Below are 16,415 nucleotides of genomic sequence, written 5' to 3' on the forward strand. Positions count from 1 at the left end.
TAAGAAGTAAATTATTTTTTTTTAATAATTAGAATTTAAAATTTATATAGTATATGTATGTGACGTTTGATGTATTTGATGTTTGAACAATTAGTAATGTTGGAGTGTGATAATAGAGTTATTTTTCTTTATAAATTTATTTGATGGATAATAATTAATCAGTATAAATTATATATATATAAAAGTTTTATCCAATTGATTTTGAAAATAAATAATCTTTCTTTACAATTCGTGATGAATTTGAAGTATATATTATGCATATTTAGAAGTTACACATTTTATACAATGATGAAATGCTATAATTTATATCTAAAATCATTAAAAATAATATTTTTAAAAAAAAAATCAATTCATAGTCAATAGTAAACCATCTCCAAATAATTATTTCTATTGAAGAAAAACAAAAGATAAAATAACCTTTGAAATCTTGTTAATGTAGAATTACCTCCTAACTTTGACCTAGCGATAATTTAAAACGACAAAATAAGTATTTTGATTTTAATAGTAAAATAATAAAAAAATAATTAGAAAAATATTTTAGGGGTACTTTGATAATTCCCTGAAGAAAAAGGACGACTGCATGATTTTGGCAATATTCCACACCTTCCCTCTGCCAGCTTTCTTTCCCTCTTCGACCAGCACAAAAGTCGACGGCGACTCGGTCGAAACTTCTCTGCTTATTCAGCGTCCTTCTCGCCTTCTCCTTCCCCTGTTCGCTCCCTCCTCGCCTCGCCGCCGCCAGGTACGCGTGTCCTTACCGATACTCTGCTTGCTTCACGATTCGACTCTATCGGGAGTATCCTGGCGGAGGTACGATTTGATTTGGATTTGATTTGGATTTGGATTGCTCTGGTTCCGATTCATTTGACTTTAAGGTTCTGCGCTGGATCCGGTTTTCTTGGCAATTGGAGGTTCTTTTATGCCCGGCATATCGAATTCCGGGTGCCATTTTGGTTCAATCCGCCTAAAAGGTGGAGATTTCCCCCCGTTGAAACGGAAGTGTCTAGTTGTGTTTCAGTTTGTTCGATGATTCAGGGTTGTGATTCCTAGTCCTTTGACGTTTCATCTATTACGGCCGGTGACATCTTGAGATTCTTCTGACCTGAGTAATTAATGCTTGTAGTTTCAAGGCACCGAGGTTTTCTGATTTCTGAGAATGGTTGATTGCGATCGACTTGCCGAGTGACTTGTCCTTTTCTTTTATTGTAAACATGCTTCGATCTTATCTACCATGTTGAATTTAGTGTTTTCTTACTGAAGTTGTTTGTTTGTTTGTTTTTTTTACTCCACTGCAGCTCACTTCATCCGGTTTGCAATCGGTGGTTTAGATCATTGGACGCGGAGAGTTGTTTTACCCTAATTTGCATTTGATTCTAGTGGTCTGATATGAAGGACCTCCCTCACATGCTACCTGCAAATAGAAATCGTAGTCAGTCCAGGGCGAATAGACCTTTGCCCCTATCAGGTTAACACCATTGCTCTTAGCAGACTCACATGTCTTCATCATTGGTTGTTTGCATGATCTTCTTTTCAAGTTAAAATGGTAAAGTCTACCCCTTTTGAGAATTGCATCACGCCATTAGAATTCAGATGCTTTATGCAACTTGTCGATTGATGTGAAAATTTCTTTCTTGAGTTTGTTTGATATGTTGAAGATTAGGCTGGCGCGTCCTTTCTCTTTCAGTTTTTGCAAGTTTTAACCAATCAAAATACTTTGGTTTGTTATTGTTTCCTTTCAGGCATGGACTACTCAGAGTCACATCGCAAGCCTCAGGTTCTTGGAAAATTTGTTATAGCAATCATTCTTACAGCCTTATGCATACTGATCCTAAAGCAATCCCTAAGCTTTAGTGGCCCCAGCGTGGTATGTTTTATCCAAATCAATTTGGGTCTAGTTGTTATTTTACTCTTTTTCATGAAAAACTATAATCCTTCTCTGTGGAATTAAAACCATTTTCTATGGTGAAACTATCTCTACCCTACTTTCTGGTTACTGTTTTCTCATGTGTCATGACTTTACAGTTCCTTGGAAATTGATTCCGGAGAGATAGTGATGGTTTTAGTAATGTTCATTGCAACTTGTTTGGTGCAATCTCAAAGTTTCTGCTATTGTGTTTAATTCACAGTTTTCTCGTCATGAGCCTGGAGTGACTCATGTCTTAGTGACTGGAGGTGCTGGGTATATTGGCTCACATGCTGCACTTCGACTCCTGGAAGACAATTATAGGGTCACCATAGTGGTATGACAACTTCACTAAGATTGTATGAATCTACTATATCTAGATCCTCAGTATAATGGACATCATCTCTGCTGCTATAAATATTCCTTCATGCTGATTTCTACAGGATAACCTTTCCAGAGGAAATCTTGGAGCAATTAGAATTCTTCAACAGCTGTTTCCAGAACCTGGAAGACTTCAATTCATTTATGCTGATTTAGGAGATGCCTAGCTGTATCCTGGTCACTCGGCTTTCTAAGAAACTAACATTTTATCCACCCTTGTTGTCATTTTGGTGAACAATTGTCCATAAGTTTATTCCTTAACAGAACTCTAGGTCAACAAAATTTTCGCAAAAAATGCATTTGATGCTGTTATGCACTTCGCTGCGGTTGCTTATGTGGGAGAAAGCACACTCGAACCTCTTAGGTATGCCATTTTTCCAAGATAGCAGAAGACTGTCAAGTTTCTGTTTCCTTTGCAAAATTTCTGTTCTAGACTTGTAATTGAAATAGTAAATCTTAAAGTGTTTACAATAATGACAATTTGTGAAAAAATAAACTTACAATTCACTGAGTGTATTTCTCATGTTAAGCCAAAAATAAAAGTACTAGCAGACAAGAGTTCATGTGGCAGTTGTCCCAAGTATTATGATACCTTATTCTCTTTCCATTCCCCCTGATTCCATAGTTACTCTGTAATGATGTTTTCTAATTACCATAGCTTTCGAATATAATTATAATATTTGATTCATGAGCTCCACAATGTTTTGAGATCACACACATTTCCTTGTTTTTTATGTGATTGAGATCATTCAACAACTTGTGTCTCCTTGTGTGAAAGCAGTGTTAACAATAGTAAATTATTAAAATATAATCCTTCCTAGATCTAATTTTAGTTTACTCTGTTTGATTATCAAATTTCCCCCCACCAACAGGTACTATCATAATATCACATCGAATACTTTGGTGATTCTGGAAGCCATGGCAGCACATGGTGTGAAAACTCTTATTTACTCAAGTACATGTGCAACTTATGGAGAACCAGAAAAAATGCCTATTACAGAACTAACTCCTCAGGTGAGAATATGTCTGCCTTCTTGAAGAATTTCTGGAATCTTTCCATTCTGTTGTCCCACTCATGAAGTTGGTAATGTTTATTATGCCATGTACCATTGCAGCATCCTATCAACCCATATGGGAAGGCCAAAAAGATGGCGGAGGATATTATTTTGGATTTCTCAAAGGGATCAGACATGGCAGTCATGATCTTAAGGTCTGTCTCTGATAATCACTTATGACTGCCTAACCTGCTGGAGCGTGATCTAATCTCTCTCTGCATTGACAGATATTTCAACGTAATTGGATCAGATCCAGAAGGAAGATTAGGTGAAGCTCCGAGACCCGAGTTACGGGAGCACGGGCGTATATCTGGTGCTTGCTTTGATGCAGCACTGGGCATCATACCTGGTCTGAAGGTATCTCCATTGTTTATCTTCTCTATCATGATGCTGAATTTGTTCCTACAGGCATTAATATAACCAATACTTTTACTGGTTCACTTGTAGGTTAAAGGAACAGACTATCCTACAAGTGATGGAACTTGTATCAGAGATTATATTGACGTTACTGATCTTGTCGATGCTCATGTGAAATCCCTCGACAAGGCAAGGCCTAGCAAAGTCGGCATATATAATGTTGGTACCGGAAAAGGTAGCAGCTTAGCTTTCCTTTCTTTCTCCCTCTCATTCCCTCACACACTCACATCACATGCACAGAGCAATGAGACTGATGAGTGTTGTAATTTCAGGCAGGTCCGTCAAAGAATTCGTCGAGGCCTGCAAAAAGGCAACCGGAGTGAGCATCAAAGTGGACTACCTTGACCGCAGACCCGGCGACTATGCTGAAGTTTACAGCGACCCGTCGAAAATCAACCGCGAGCTCAACTGGAGTGCCCGTCACACTGATCTTCAGGAGAGTCTTTCGATCGCTTGGAGATGGCAGAAGTCGCATCTGAATGGCTACGGGTCGGCTTCAGTCGTGGCGCTTTGATCAGCCTGGCTGTTTCAATCTCACTCATTTGTACAAATATGAAGTACTTCATAACTCATTTGCAAATTCAAACTTGCTCGATTTAAGGCAGAGGATTCAGAGGCATTAATAGGGACGATAGGAAACGATAAGAAGAGTGCTGTGCCTGTACCAGATGTAGATCGCAGCTGATGTCAGTAGAATTCATTTCTCATTTGGGCATGCATTCATTATTCTTTACTTGTTTTGAATGTGTTCTTTCTTCTTTTTTCCCAGATCAAAACACACTTGTGATTGATTGTACACACTCATCTAACTTTAGTTTTTATGAAAACGATTGGTTCATTATTCAGATGCTGATTCCTTTTCCTTCTGTTTATTTGGGAAGAAAATGAGAAGGACGGTGAAGAGTAAACTACAGTCTACAACCAGCAGAATTTGGAGTCATTTTATGGATAAAAAAATAATGAAAAGAGGAGGGGTTTTATGCAAAATGAGTGGACATGCGGTTGGAAGTTCTCTGGCGTGAGTTACAACAAAGCACAAAGAGACAAGGCAGCAAGCAAAAGTAGCGCTGCCCCCTGTAGCAGTGCATTACCTACAGGTGCGAATTTTAAAGCAACTCGATGGCTTTCCGGGCCAAAAATAGATTTCTGGATCTGGACGGAAAATTAATGGCGGAGAGGAAAAAGGAAATCGACAACAGTGACGGAATCTTGCGGGCGTCGGCCATCTTATCCGAAGATTTCGAATCGGAGGGAGGGATTCTAGCTCTTCGTCCTCCTCCTGCAGCCGCCGCCGCCGCCGGTTTGGCTTGCTGCTGGATTAGCCTTCTCCTTCTTCTGCGGCGAGAAGAGCTGGCCGGCGAACCCGAAGACCGGGCCGGTCTTCGAGAGGGAGCAGATCGGAACGTTGAGGACCGGCGAGACCCGGACGACGTTGGCGGAGTAGGAGCGTTCCATCCCCCGCAACCGCGGCTGCAGCCCTCCGGTGAAGCTCCCGGGACTGCTGGAGCTCCGCTCCAGCCCGTGGAACACCACCTTCCCCGACGGGTTCATTCGCGGGCTGTCCACGGGCATGGTGAGCCCGATCGCCGTCGTCGCTTGCCCCGGCCCCGGCGCCATATCGGAAGAGCCGCCCCGCCTGATCCGCCCACGAAGCGGAAGCTCCGCCGTCGCTGGCAGTGGCCGGACCAATTGCAGCATCGGCATGTGGCGGTGGGGCTTGGCGGCGTCGAGGGACAGACGAGGGAGGTCCTCATGGTCGCGGCCCGAGGAGCAGGACGAAGAGAGAGAGAGAGCCGGGAAGAGACTACGACCGATTCAGCGTCCGGTTCACGAAGAAGGGGCAAACACATCGCCGGCTCGAGAACAGAGGACGATTTAGGGTTCCGGTGAAAGAAATGCTTCCGCGACGACGACCTGACCTCCGGACCATGGTTCCTCGATTTGACGGCATTCTCGTGCTCGAGCTTGGCTCCGGCCGCCTTCTTGAGGCGGAGTAGTTCACGCCACCGCATCGCACAGCTCGGAGCGCGAGGAGAGAAGACATACTGGTCCGATCCAGGAGGGGCTTCCGTCCTCCACCGAGTCTTCTGCTCTGCCGCGCCGCGCGTCGCTGCCGCCAGGTGCAGGGGCACGAGCTTCCCGTCCGCGAAAAGCTCGTCGGCGTGCAGCATCGAGACGGGGTCGTGGAGCCGGAACTCGAAGTCTCCACCGCCGCCGCCGCTGCTCTCCTCTTCATCGGCTCTCTCCCTGGCCGGCTCATGGGACTTCTTGGTGGAGAGGCGGCAGAACGCAGGGAATGCCGGCGGCGAGCGGCCAAGGAATGCGTCCGGCGAGCGGGTTACGTCGGTGACCATGGCGGTTCCCGTCATTCAGACCACCAATGGGATGCCTTTTATAGACCGGTTCGGTCCAGCGTCGCGACGAACCAGATTGCGACACGCACGCATCATACCGGTACGCGTCGAATCGGTACTCGCCTGCAACACGTCACCACCTGCGTCCCCTAGCGGGACCCACAGCAACGCCGGGACACGGGTAGGAGTGAATGAGAAGGCGCCATTTATTTGCTGTTCCACCGCGAATCGTTGCGGTTCTCGTGACGTGCCTCGAGGCGGATGCCACACCCCCGAGCACGTGAGGAATCGACGCTCAAATCGCTTCATATTTCGTGACAATGGTAATTATAGCACAATCGTTGCCCCTAAGTTGTTCGACGAAATGCTTACTTAAGGTCTGTTTCTTCTTTCTCGCTCGCTCTGCGAGTGAGAAATAAACGTCGATACGACGACGAACTCCGATCCGCAACTGAACAGTGGACTTGTCAGGATCAAATGTCATGGAGCAATATGATTCTGACATGCAGAAAAAGACCGATCATTATTTCCAGCAAAAATTTAATCATTTGATCACATTTTGGCACTTGGCCACCAGCCAAAAGGACTCAACAGTGGAGCCATCTACTTGGGGCTGCTGACACTCTACGTTCATTTTGGCACCAGGGACTGATGCATCCTTTTCTTTTATAAATAAATTCATGATGAAAGCTAGCTTATCGCCGTCCCACATGAGGAGCCGGAGCCTTCCTCAGCCTCTTTGTGGTAATATTTGTTTTACAGTTTCGGTGTCGGTAGTCCGACGACCTATTCGACCTTAGAAGAATCTGGCCGAATCAGCTCGATCGCGACCCGTGACACTGTCCCGATCAGATTCGATCGATTTGATTTTAATTGAATACTCACTAAGTTAAGGAATGAATTTCCTTTGGTGAAGATAACCTAAGATCAGCCGTTGAAAATGCTACGAGGATTAGTCGACTCGAATGATTGGATAGCTACTTTGTCAATAGCTATGAAGTTTAGGTCATGTGATTGTTGAGCTTTCAATGACTATGGAACAGAAGTTTAGATAGCGCTGTGGGAGAGAATAGAACTGAAGATCTTCTCACTATTTCTGACAATTTTCAGGAATAGTTAACAGCATGGAATCATGCAGCCAGACATTGTTTTTTGGTTCAGATGAATCTGCTTGCTTTGCTTTGATATCGTTGTTATTAAGGATCTAAATTCTAAACAAACAAATAGACCTATAATCGATCGAGAGGATTTCAATGAGCACATAGAACTTTCAAAAGTCATCGATATTCCTCATTAAAATGAAAATGCTTGATAGATAACACAGAGCTAGGAGTCAGTGCTTGTGATCCTCCTCACTTGGCGTTGTCATTGATCTCAAACTTGAGCCCAAACTCCTCCCCCAAGAACTGTGACAAGCCATTGATTTCCACAACACTGAAATCATCACCACCTCTCCTATGCTCGACACTCGCATCCGAGTTGTTAATTGAGTTCAAGAACACAGGAGAAGAAGAAGAAGAAATCTGAATCTGAGATGATTCATTCAGTTGCAATCCAAGAATCACCACCTTTTCTATCACCAATCTGTTCTTCTTAGCATAAGCGCCATTGATCACCTCTGATCTCAGCTTCAGAGCTTTCCCTTCCAGCTGACTCCTGAACCTTACCAAGCTCCAGTCATTCCCCTCCCCTCCCATCTCTACCTCCTCGCCGTCGTCGAGGAACACCTCCCCCGTCGCGGCTCCTCCCTCGTCGAGCGCCACCAGGAGCTCGAACGGGCTCCGCCGCGCCAGCCCGGTGGTGAGCTCCTCCCCCTGCATTACCAGAACCAGCCCTCCCCGCACGTGAACGTTGATGCTCTCTTCGGGCGCGTTCAGCACCACGTACCTTCCCTGCTCGCCGGTCACCACCGAGTCGGAGTAGTTGAACAGGTTGAACCACTGGCCCTTGGGGAAGTAGGCTTCGACGGCGGTCGCGTTTGGCTGAAGCGCCGGGGACACCATCACGCCGGCGCCCACCAGGAACTGCGTGCTGATGTCGTAGGTCGCCGGGTCGTCGGGGAAGGAGAAGAAGAGCGGGCGCGCGATGGGCGCGCCCGTCACGTGCGCCTCGTACATGGACGTGTAGAAGTGGGGGAGGAGGCGGTACCGGAGGCCGAGCGCCCTGCGCGCCGACCGGGCCACCGAGTCCCAGAGGTAGAGCTCTTGGTGGATCGACTGGATGTCCGAGTGATCTCTCGCAAATGGATAGAAGGCTCCCAGCTTCAACCAAATTACACGAATTTAGCTTCCATGGAATCGTTCGACTACGTCAAAATCTAATCTTGTTGCAGGAATCTATCAATCTACCTGAATCCACCGCCGGCAGAGCTCCTCTGTCGTGTCTCCGCTGAAACCGCAGATGTCGGCTCCGACCATCGGAATCCCGAAGATTCCCGAGTTGAGAACGGAGGGGATCGAGTAAGCGAGGTCCTCCCACTTGGCCGCGTTGTCGCCGGTCCAGTGCGCCGCATACTTGCCGGAGCCGACGAAGGTCGAGCGGCTGAGCACGAAGGGCCGCTTCCCAATCGCCCGGACGAGCCCGTCGCGCGTCGCCCTCGACTCCAGGAACCCGTACAGGTTGTGCACGTTGTACTCCGTCGCGTTCCCGTAGTGGACCGCCGACGCCGGCACCGTATTGTTGTTGATGGGCCGCCGGACGCCGGCGTTGTTGATGCTGTACGGAGGCTCGTCCAGCTGGCTCTCCGCCGGCGAGGTGATGAAGTTGGAGATCTCGTTCATGTCGATCCACAGCCCGTCCACCTTCAGCGTCCGCCGGAAAATGGCGATCTCCTCCGCCCAGAATCCGGCGGCGTCTGGATTCAAGAAGTCTGGGAAGTAGACGGGCCCGGGCCACACCCTTCCGAGGTAATAATTTCCCCCTCTCTTGATGAAGATGCCCTGTTTCAATCCTCTGAGGAATGTGCCATACGTGTAGTTGACATTAATGCCTGAAACAATCGATCACAAACATCTCACCAAGTTCTACCATTTGTAGCGAATTGCAATTTTTTTTTGCAGGAGCTCGATCGATTACCTGGATCGACAATGACTACGTATTTTTGCCCATTCTTGTGAAGGCTGCTCACGAACCTCTTCATCTTCTCCGGCGGGAAGTTGATCGGATCGAGCGTGAAATCCTTCAAGGCATCCATGTGATCGATGTCCGTCCACATCACTTCCAGAGGAATTCGAGCTTCGGCGTAGCGTCGGACGACGTACTCGAGCTCGGAGACGTTCCTGTAGCCGTATCGACACTGGTGGAATCCTGCATCGCGACGACTTGGATCTGTCACAAAATTGGATTTTGAAGACGACGGCGTTTAGATGAGTTAGTGTGCGTACCGAAGGACCAGTACGGCATCGGCGCTGGTCGGCCGATGAGCTCGGTGTACTGGTCCATGACCGCCAGCGGTGACGGCCCGGCGAAGAAGTAGAAATCGAGGACGCCCCCGATCACCTTGTAGGTGATGTAGGATCCTCCGTAGACGACGTCCATTCCGTTGCTGTTGAGGAGGAGCACGCCGTGGGTGGCTCCCGGCGGCGACGACCTCCTCACGTCGATGTAGAACGGGTGCGAGCCGTAGAGGTTCTGGTCGAGGTTGGCGGCGCCGATGTCGGCGTTCCACAGCGTCAGCGTGTCGTTGGGGGCCAGCCTGAAGGTCCTCTTGGTGTGCTCTCCGAGGCCGTAGAGCGACGCCCTGTCCGCCGGCAGCGACGAGGAGAGCTCCAAGAAGCGATCCTTGAAGACGAGCGCGGGGAGCGTGGAGAAGAGAACGTCGCCGGAGGAGCGCCGGGAGACGGTGAAGGTGAAGGGGGAGGAAGCGGCGAGCGTGAGCACGAGGTCGGACTCCTCGGCGGAGAAGACATGGCCGCCGCCGCCGCCGCCGCGGCGGAGCGGAGCGCGCCCACAATAGTCGACGTCTTGGAGGAGCGAGGGATGACGGTGTCGGGCACTTCCCATCGCCGTCGATCGGCGTCGGTGATTCGCACGCGTAACCGGTCGCTGGTCTCATAGCTGAATCAACAGCATCGATCAAAATCCGTCTAACAAAGACTCAACGTTGACTATTACTGAAAGCCGCATAACTAACCTTGCGAAGAGGTGGAGGTTTTCGATGTCGGCGCCGTAGACCGGCGAGTGGCGGACGAGGGCGAGTTCGGCGGTCAACGCCTTTCCCGACGGATCGGCGTTGACCGATCGTAGATTGTATCCGTATCCAGCGGCTTCTCCATCACGAAGAGAAGAACAATTACGGACGAAGAAGAAGAAGAAGAGGAGGAAGAACCAGAGACAGAAGGAAGAATCCATCATCTCCGTATCGTCATCCTCTCTTGGAAAATATCTACATATATATTGAATTTTGACTCTCTTTTTTTAGGTGGAATAATTTAGATTTAATTGTCCATGACTTTCTACCAACTCGAATTTGTTATGATTGTTATCCTCGAATTGAAGAGGTGGATTTGGATTGAGCAACGATAGATACTGGAAAGGATTGAATGAGAAGACAAAAAAGACAGCAGGTACTTTTTATCTTTTGCTTAAAGTGCATGAGGAAATTAGCCTGTGCAGTTACTTTTTCTTTAGAAAGTATCAAGTTTCAAAAGAAAAGACTCTCTTTAATTTGATTTGCTCTCCTTATCTTCTCATTGTCGTTTTTCGATTCAATATGGCATGTGATTGGTTGAGTTGAGTTGGACTTGGAACTGGTTATCCAATTAGTCACTGTCGTTTATGACTCAATCAACCATGATCTTTGCTACGTTCTGGTTAAATCAAGAATCTACAATCTAGTTCTGATTAAATCAAGAAGAAGAAGAAAAATCCACATTCTTCAAATTTATGCACAATCAAGTTCTGTTTCAATCACAGTCCTAGTGTATATTTCCATAGCCAAGAATCTATGAGATGCAAAACTAAGAAATAAACAACTTGGGGAAAAGAATCACAAAGATTGTACATGACTTTGTTATGTACCTCGAGAGTTAGCTCTTCGAATTTCAGTGTTAACTTGTCTTCAGCCGCGCTCGGCTATTCCTGCGGAGGTCATGGATACATGCGTCGTGTTGTCTGAAGATGAGGGATAGTCTAGAACAGATGATGCGATACAGGATATGTTCACTTGGTCAGCCTTGTTTTTGCTTCTAATTTTAAGGTCCAGTAAGTCATTAATGACACCAGGCCTTGTGATCTCCACAGAGTTCACATCCTTTTCACCAGTCAGCATACTGAGGACAGTCGACATTGAGGGCCGAAGCTTCATGTCTTCTTGTGTGCATAGCAGTCCCACCTTCAAGAATCTACATGCTTCTTCAACATCTAACTCATCTGTCAAACAAGTATCTATGATATCCAGCAGCTTGCCAGATTTGTATAACGCCCAGGTCTGCAAGACGAGAAGCCCATTTGTGATGTCTGGGGTCTGTACAACAGCCAACCATATTTTAAGATTTAGGTCAGTCAATTCATCAGCATAGAGGAACTCATTTTTATCATAAGTTGTCTTGCATTCAATTGCAAACAAAGATAATTTGCAAGGAAGAAGCAAAATAGCTTATTGTGCACAATGATCAACTAACTCAGTAGATTAAAACACTTCTAAGTGACAGAATTCACAGGTCATGTTTCTTAACCGTTTATTTTCTCAGCAGATTTCTTTACCAAAAAAACTGACGACGACGACAAAAAGCAAATTATTGAGCTCCACCTACTTGTGGTTGGTTATTCTACTGAAACAAGAGATGAGGTTACATTTATTAAGGAAAAGAAAGCACAGACCGCATTGAGTTCACTTGTTTCACAGTCACAATTCAAGAAACTTCCAAGCTAAAGTTACCCTTGAAGTGACTCTCGGAATATGCTCCCTACTAGCCCGACCAAGTATAGATAGACTTTAGGTTAGATGAGAGGGGAAATTTTGAGCTCTACACCAATATAATTATCCACTTGAAGTGATCCATTTAGGTGACAAACTTACAGACCTTTGCTGATCATCTACCTCCTTTCACTGCCTCAAACTTGGATTGCAAGTGGCTTTAAGTATATGTTTTTCTTCACTCAATAGGACTAATGTATGCAATGGAGCTGCTAAAGGTAATTAACAAGCAACCAATAGGATTGACCCAAAAATACTATTAACATGAAAGTCTGAGGAATCAGCATAACAGGACAAAACACAATTATGAAAGGATGGTATTGTATATATACTTCCAAATGAGGGAGAGAGAGAGAGAGAGAGTCTGTGTTTTAACCAAACAAGTTCAAAAATAAAATTCAGTAAGCTCCAACACATATGCCATATAACGTGTGTAAACACAAGCCAATATCCTTTTCTTAGCTGGTCATACCCAACCATTTGAACATAAAACACTATCCAAGACTATTATGAAAGAATCTTATTTAGCATACCAGGGTTTCAAGATACTTGTGTTTACAGTTTATACTAACACCTGAAGCAAAATTTGACAACATAATGAAGGAAACAGCACGAGTGTTTCACTTTGAATTTTGTAAACAAATTTATGAAAATATAGAGTTTCTCATGCATGCAATGCTTCAGTGTCATTTTCAAAACCAGTTGCAAGAAACTGTGCACTAGAGTATCCAACCTAAACAGAATTGTCAAGACAAAGACCAATCTTTCCGAAAGAAAAAATTGTTTACTGGAAAATTTACTTTATGTGCTACTCAAAGTCACCATCCATTTTATATTTAATTTATATACTTCTCTTACCCTTTCAAGAAGATTTTGATCTTGATAAGGTAGTCGTGTATTCGTGTTGCATCTTCCACTGACAATCTCCAGCAGAAGAACACCATAACTGTAAACATCTGACTTCCTTGTCACTTGTCCACGAATGGCGTACTCAGGTGCCAAGTATCCTCTGCACAAAGAAAGTGAACATTTGTGAGCCCGTCATCAAAGTAGGATGACATATGTTACTAGCCTTATTTTATTATGCAGCAAAAATTTATGTTTGTTGCAAGGGCCAGCCTCAAAGAACAGTTAGGATTTCTCGATTGGAGTTCATTGATGGCAGATATTTGCATATACTACATCAAGCAAGGGTTGGTTTTGCATTTCCTGCAAATAGATCAATACTATTTCAGAAAAGAGGGCACCTACATTGTTCCAGCCACTCGAGTACTGGCATGTGTCATATTTGCTGGTAGAATCTTTGCTAAACCAAAATCAGCAATTTTTGGTGTTAGATCCTTATCAAGAAGAATGTTGCTTGCTTTAATATCTCTGTGAACTATATGTGGCAGCATGAAGAAATGCAAGCCCACGAGCAACACCAACACAAATTTTAACTGTTGATCTCCAGTTGAAATAAATGTTATTGCGGTTGGAACCTGAAACAAAGCAGGAACCAGAACATTGTTATGCACTATAAAATGAGGATCTGGCTGCTAGTCTGATACTAAGTCAAGACATGAATACTAATATAGAAAAACATAAGAAATGTATTAGGTACCAAGAAGGAATTGTGCAAGGCTATTGTTCTCAAGATAGTTGTAAACAAGAATTCTGTGAGATCCCTCTACACAGCAGCCATACAGCTTGACAAGATTGTCATGAATTATGCCAGAGATCGCAGTGATTTCAGTCAGAAACTCGCGTGCTCCCTGCTTTGACTCGGAGGAGAGCACCTTTACAGCAATAACTTTTCCATCTCTAAGTCTTCCCTATATCAATGAACTAATATTAAAGGTATTTTTTCTAAAATTAATAGCTTGGATCAAGTCTATAGTCAACAGAAATTAGTAAATCACCTTATATACTGAACCAAAACCTCCCGCTCCAATTTTGTTAGCTGGATTAAAATCATCCGTTGCATTTTTCAGTTCCTTGAAAGTGTAAATTGTAACACTTTCAATTCCAGCAACATCTGAAAAAAATAAACATGTCAAGCTTCAAAGAAAGATGGAATAAGCTATTCTTAGTATCAAAGGATATAAATTACATAAAAACATCAAGGATATGTTACCTTCGCTAAATTGATTATGTTGCCGGCGTGAAGTTGCTTTCCTCCTAAATATGCAAGTAAAGCAAGCCATCACTGAATGATTTATTTATCAAGTTTTTTTAGAGATGTAGATTGATGGAGATAACAATCAAGAGTTCTCTGCAAGAGCAGACATAAGTGAGGGAAATATGGCATGGTAAGTTTAAGAGCTAAGACCAATCAAGGTCATAGGTGCACTCATGTATTAAAAACAATAACAAACATATTCCAACCATTTGCCAAAACTTGTAACAGAATAAAGTCTGACGTCGTTGAGATCTAAAAGAAGATTTGTAGAGTACCAAAGCATGTAGCTCCTGGTTCACAATATGCAGCTTAGCTGAAGAAGTGGAGTAAGAAACAAAGACGCATTTTTCAGACACATATAAACAAACCACGCACGCACACAAGTAGACGACAAAGTGGTTTCACAGAATGGGCTACCAAAGCCAATCAAGTGATAAACTTCTTCTGCATAGTAATTGACAAGCTGTAGGTCAAAACTATCCATACTACTTCTGACTGTTTAGATGCTGTCTCCTTATGCGAATACAACATAATAATAAAGATCAAAACATGCCATGATAATCTAATCAAATGGTTAAAATGTTCCTTCAGACTCATTAGATACCTTTTCTTGCTAAATTTTCCCTGAGAAATGCTCATACTGTCCATACTATTTCTCACTGTTTGGACTCGATCATTCATGCTGTATCCTTATGTGAATCCAACATAACAATAAAGATCAAAACATGCCATCGTAATCTGATCCTAAGACTTTCTTACGCCGTAAAATTAATTATTTTTCACAAAATGTTAAAACTTAGTCAAAGTTATAATTTCAGCAAAAAGAAAATCCGGTTCCATTACCTGCGATATCCACTCCATACATCAACATAATTCGGACTTAATAGACAAAAATCGTGCGCTGATAAAATTAGCAAATTTTATTGATGGAAAACGGAGGGGGAAAGGCACTTTTGAATACAGAAGCGGAATTCACCTGGAAGCTGAACACCACGCTGAAATGTCTTCGAATCGACTACGCAAGCTATCTCCTCCCTCCGAGAAGCGGCCGCCCCCACGCGCTGCCTTCTCACTCCCGTCAATCGCGATATCTAAAAGCGATGAGGGAAGAGAAACACCAAGGAATCAGAAAATAGCAGATCGATCGTAGGGAGCCGCGACCACCGGTGAGCGGCGACGGAGGGGGAAGAGAGCAGGAAGAAGGAATAGCTTATTATATGAAGTAGTCGCCGTAGGAACCAGAGTTCCCGAACGGTTTGACCGAGCCGCCAATTTTGATCCCGCGTGGACCCGGTCTGGTCTGTTCAGGTTCAATCCGAGTCCGGCCTTTTAATTTGAAGCTTAATTGAGACGGTGAACCAGACTTCCAACGAGCACGTGGCTGGCCTTGGCATGCATTTGGGCGGGCGAGAGACATGTGCAGTGCACGTGGAGTTCGATTTAGTCTGATATTGAAGGGAAAATTTAGGAGGAGAATTGGAAAAATAACTCATGAAAGCTAAAAATTTAATACTTTATTTTCTAAAGAAATAATAATAATCATCATACATAAAAAATATATTAAAATAGCGTTTTTATTTTTTTTAATTTAAATTTTCAATGGAGAAGACCTTATTGTCTACAATAGCTTAAAGATTTATACTTATGTCCAATTTACCTACAACAAACACCAAAAGATAATGGGATATTACAAATTCATTCATTTTCATGAAGAAGGTTCTTATTAGTCCTCTATTTATTTTATAGTATCTAAATTGTCTTTATTTATTTATTTATTCTACTATAAGTATGTATCCTAATTGATTGTTCTTGCAATCCCTTTAATCTTCAATCGACCAATGCATTTGTGAGTCATCTTAATTAGCTTGATGCTAGTATTTGTTTAACTAATGATTGCTTGAGTTTCAACCATATAATGGATCGAGATTGATGGCAACAGATAAAAGTGATATAAGGTGAGTCAAGAGAACACTCAATGCTTTTTGATGGTGTATTTGTTAGCTCGGGCTCCTCCTTTCACTTCGTCTTTAGGATAGAAACCTTGACAATCCTCCATCGTGCTCCCGATAGCCTAAGTCAAAGGGCGTTAGTGGAGGGTCAGTGTCATGGTCCCTTTGATGGTTAAATCAATATTGGATTGAAGAAAAAGCTTGCGGAAACATGAGAGAGAACAAGAAGCTTAAAAGAGATATTAGTGAAGAAATAGTTGCCTTTGTGTGTGATAAGA

General features: G+C 44.0%; 1 protein-coding gene and 3 pseudogenes across 1 annotated transcript; 1 reads left to right on the top strand and 3 right to left on the bottom strand.

Moving 5' to 3' along the window:
• The first annotated feature begins 623 nt into the window (after positions 1 to 623).
• On the top strand, positions 624 to 4,493 carry LOC141814797 (putative UDP-arabinose 4-epimerase 2; annotated as a pseudogene).
• A 383-nt stretch (positions 4,494 to 4,876) lies between these two features.
• Positions 4,877 to 6,125, bottom strand: LOC141814796 (uncharacterized; annotated as a pseudogene).
• Positions 6,126 to 7,378: 1,253 nt separating this feature from the next.
• Positions 7,379 to 10,627, bottom strand: LOC141814794 (putative alpha-glucosidase Os06g0675700). Its single transcript, XM_074702746.1, is given in 6 exon segments — positions 7,379 to 8,371; positions 8,459 to 9,099; positions 9,186 to 9,416; positions 9,494 to 10,058; positions 10,061 to 10,166; positions 10,243 to 10,627. Coding segments are annotated over 6 exon segments (2,673 nt in total). The 5' UTR covers positions 10,464 to 10,627; the 3' UTR covers positions 7,379 to 7,462.
• A 330-nt stretch (positions 10,628 to 10,957) lies between these two features.
• LOC141814795 (cold-responsive protein kinase 1-like) lies at positions 10,958 to 15,358 on the bottom strand (annotated as a pseudogene).
• Between the last annotated feature and the right edge of the window lie 1,057 nt (positions 15,359 to 16,415).

The sequence above is a fragment of the Curcuma longa genome, chromosome 21 (assembly GCF_044706935.1).
Source record: "Curcuma longa cultivar G26 ecotype Majalengka, Jawa Barat chromosome 21, ITB_CL_G26_1.1, whole genome shotgun sequence".
Classification (NCBI taxonomy): domain Eukaryota; kingdom Viridiplantae; phylum Streptophyta; class Magnoliopsida; order Zingiberales; family Zingiberaceae; genus Curcuma; species Curcuma longa.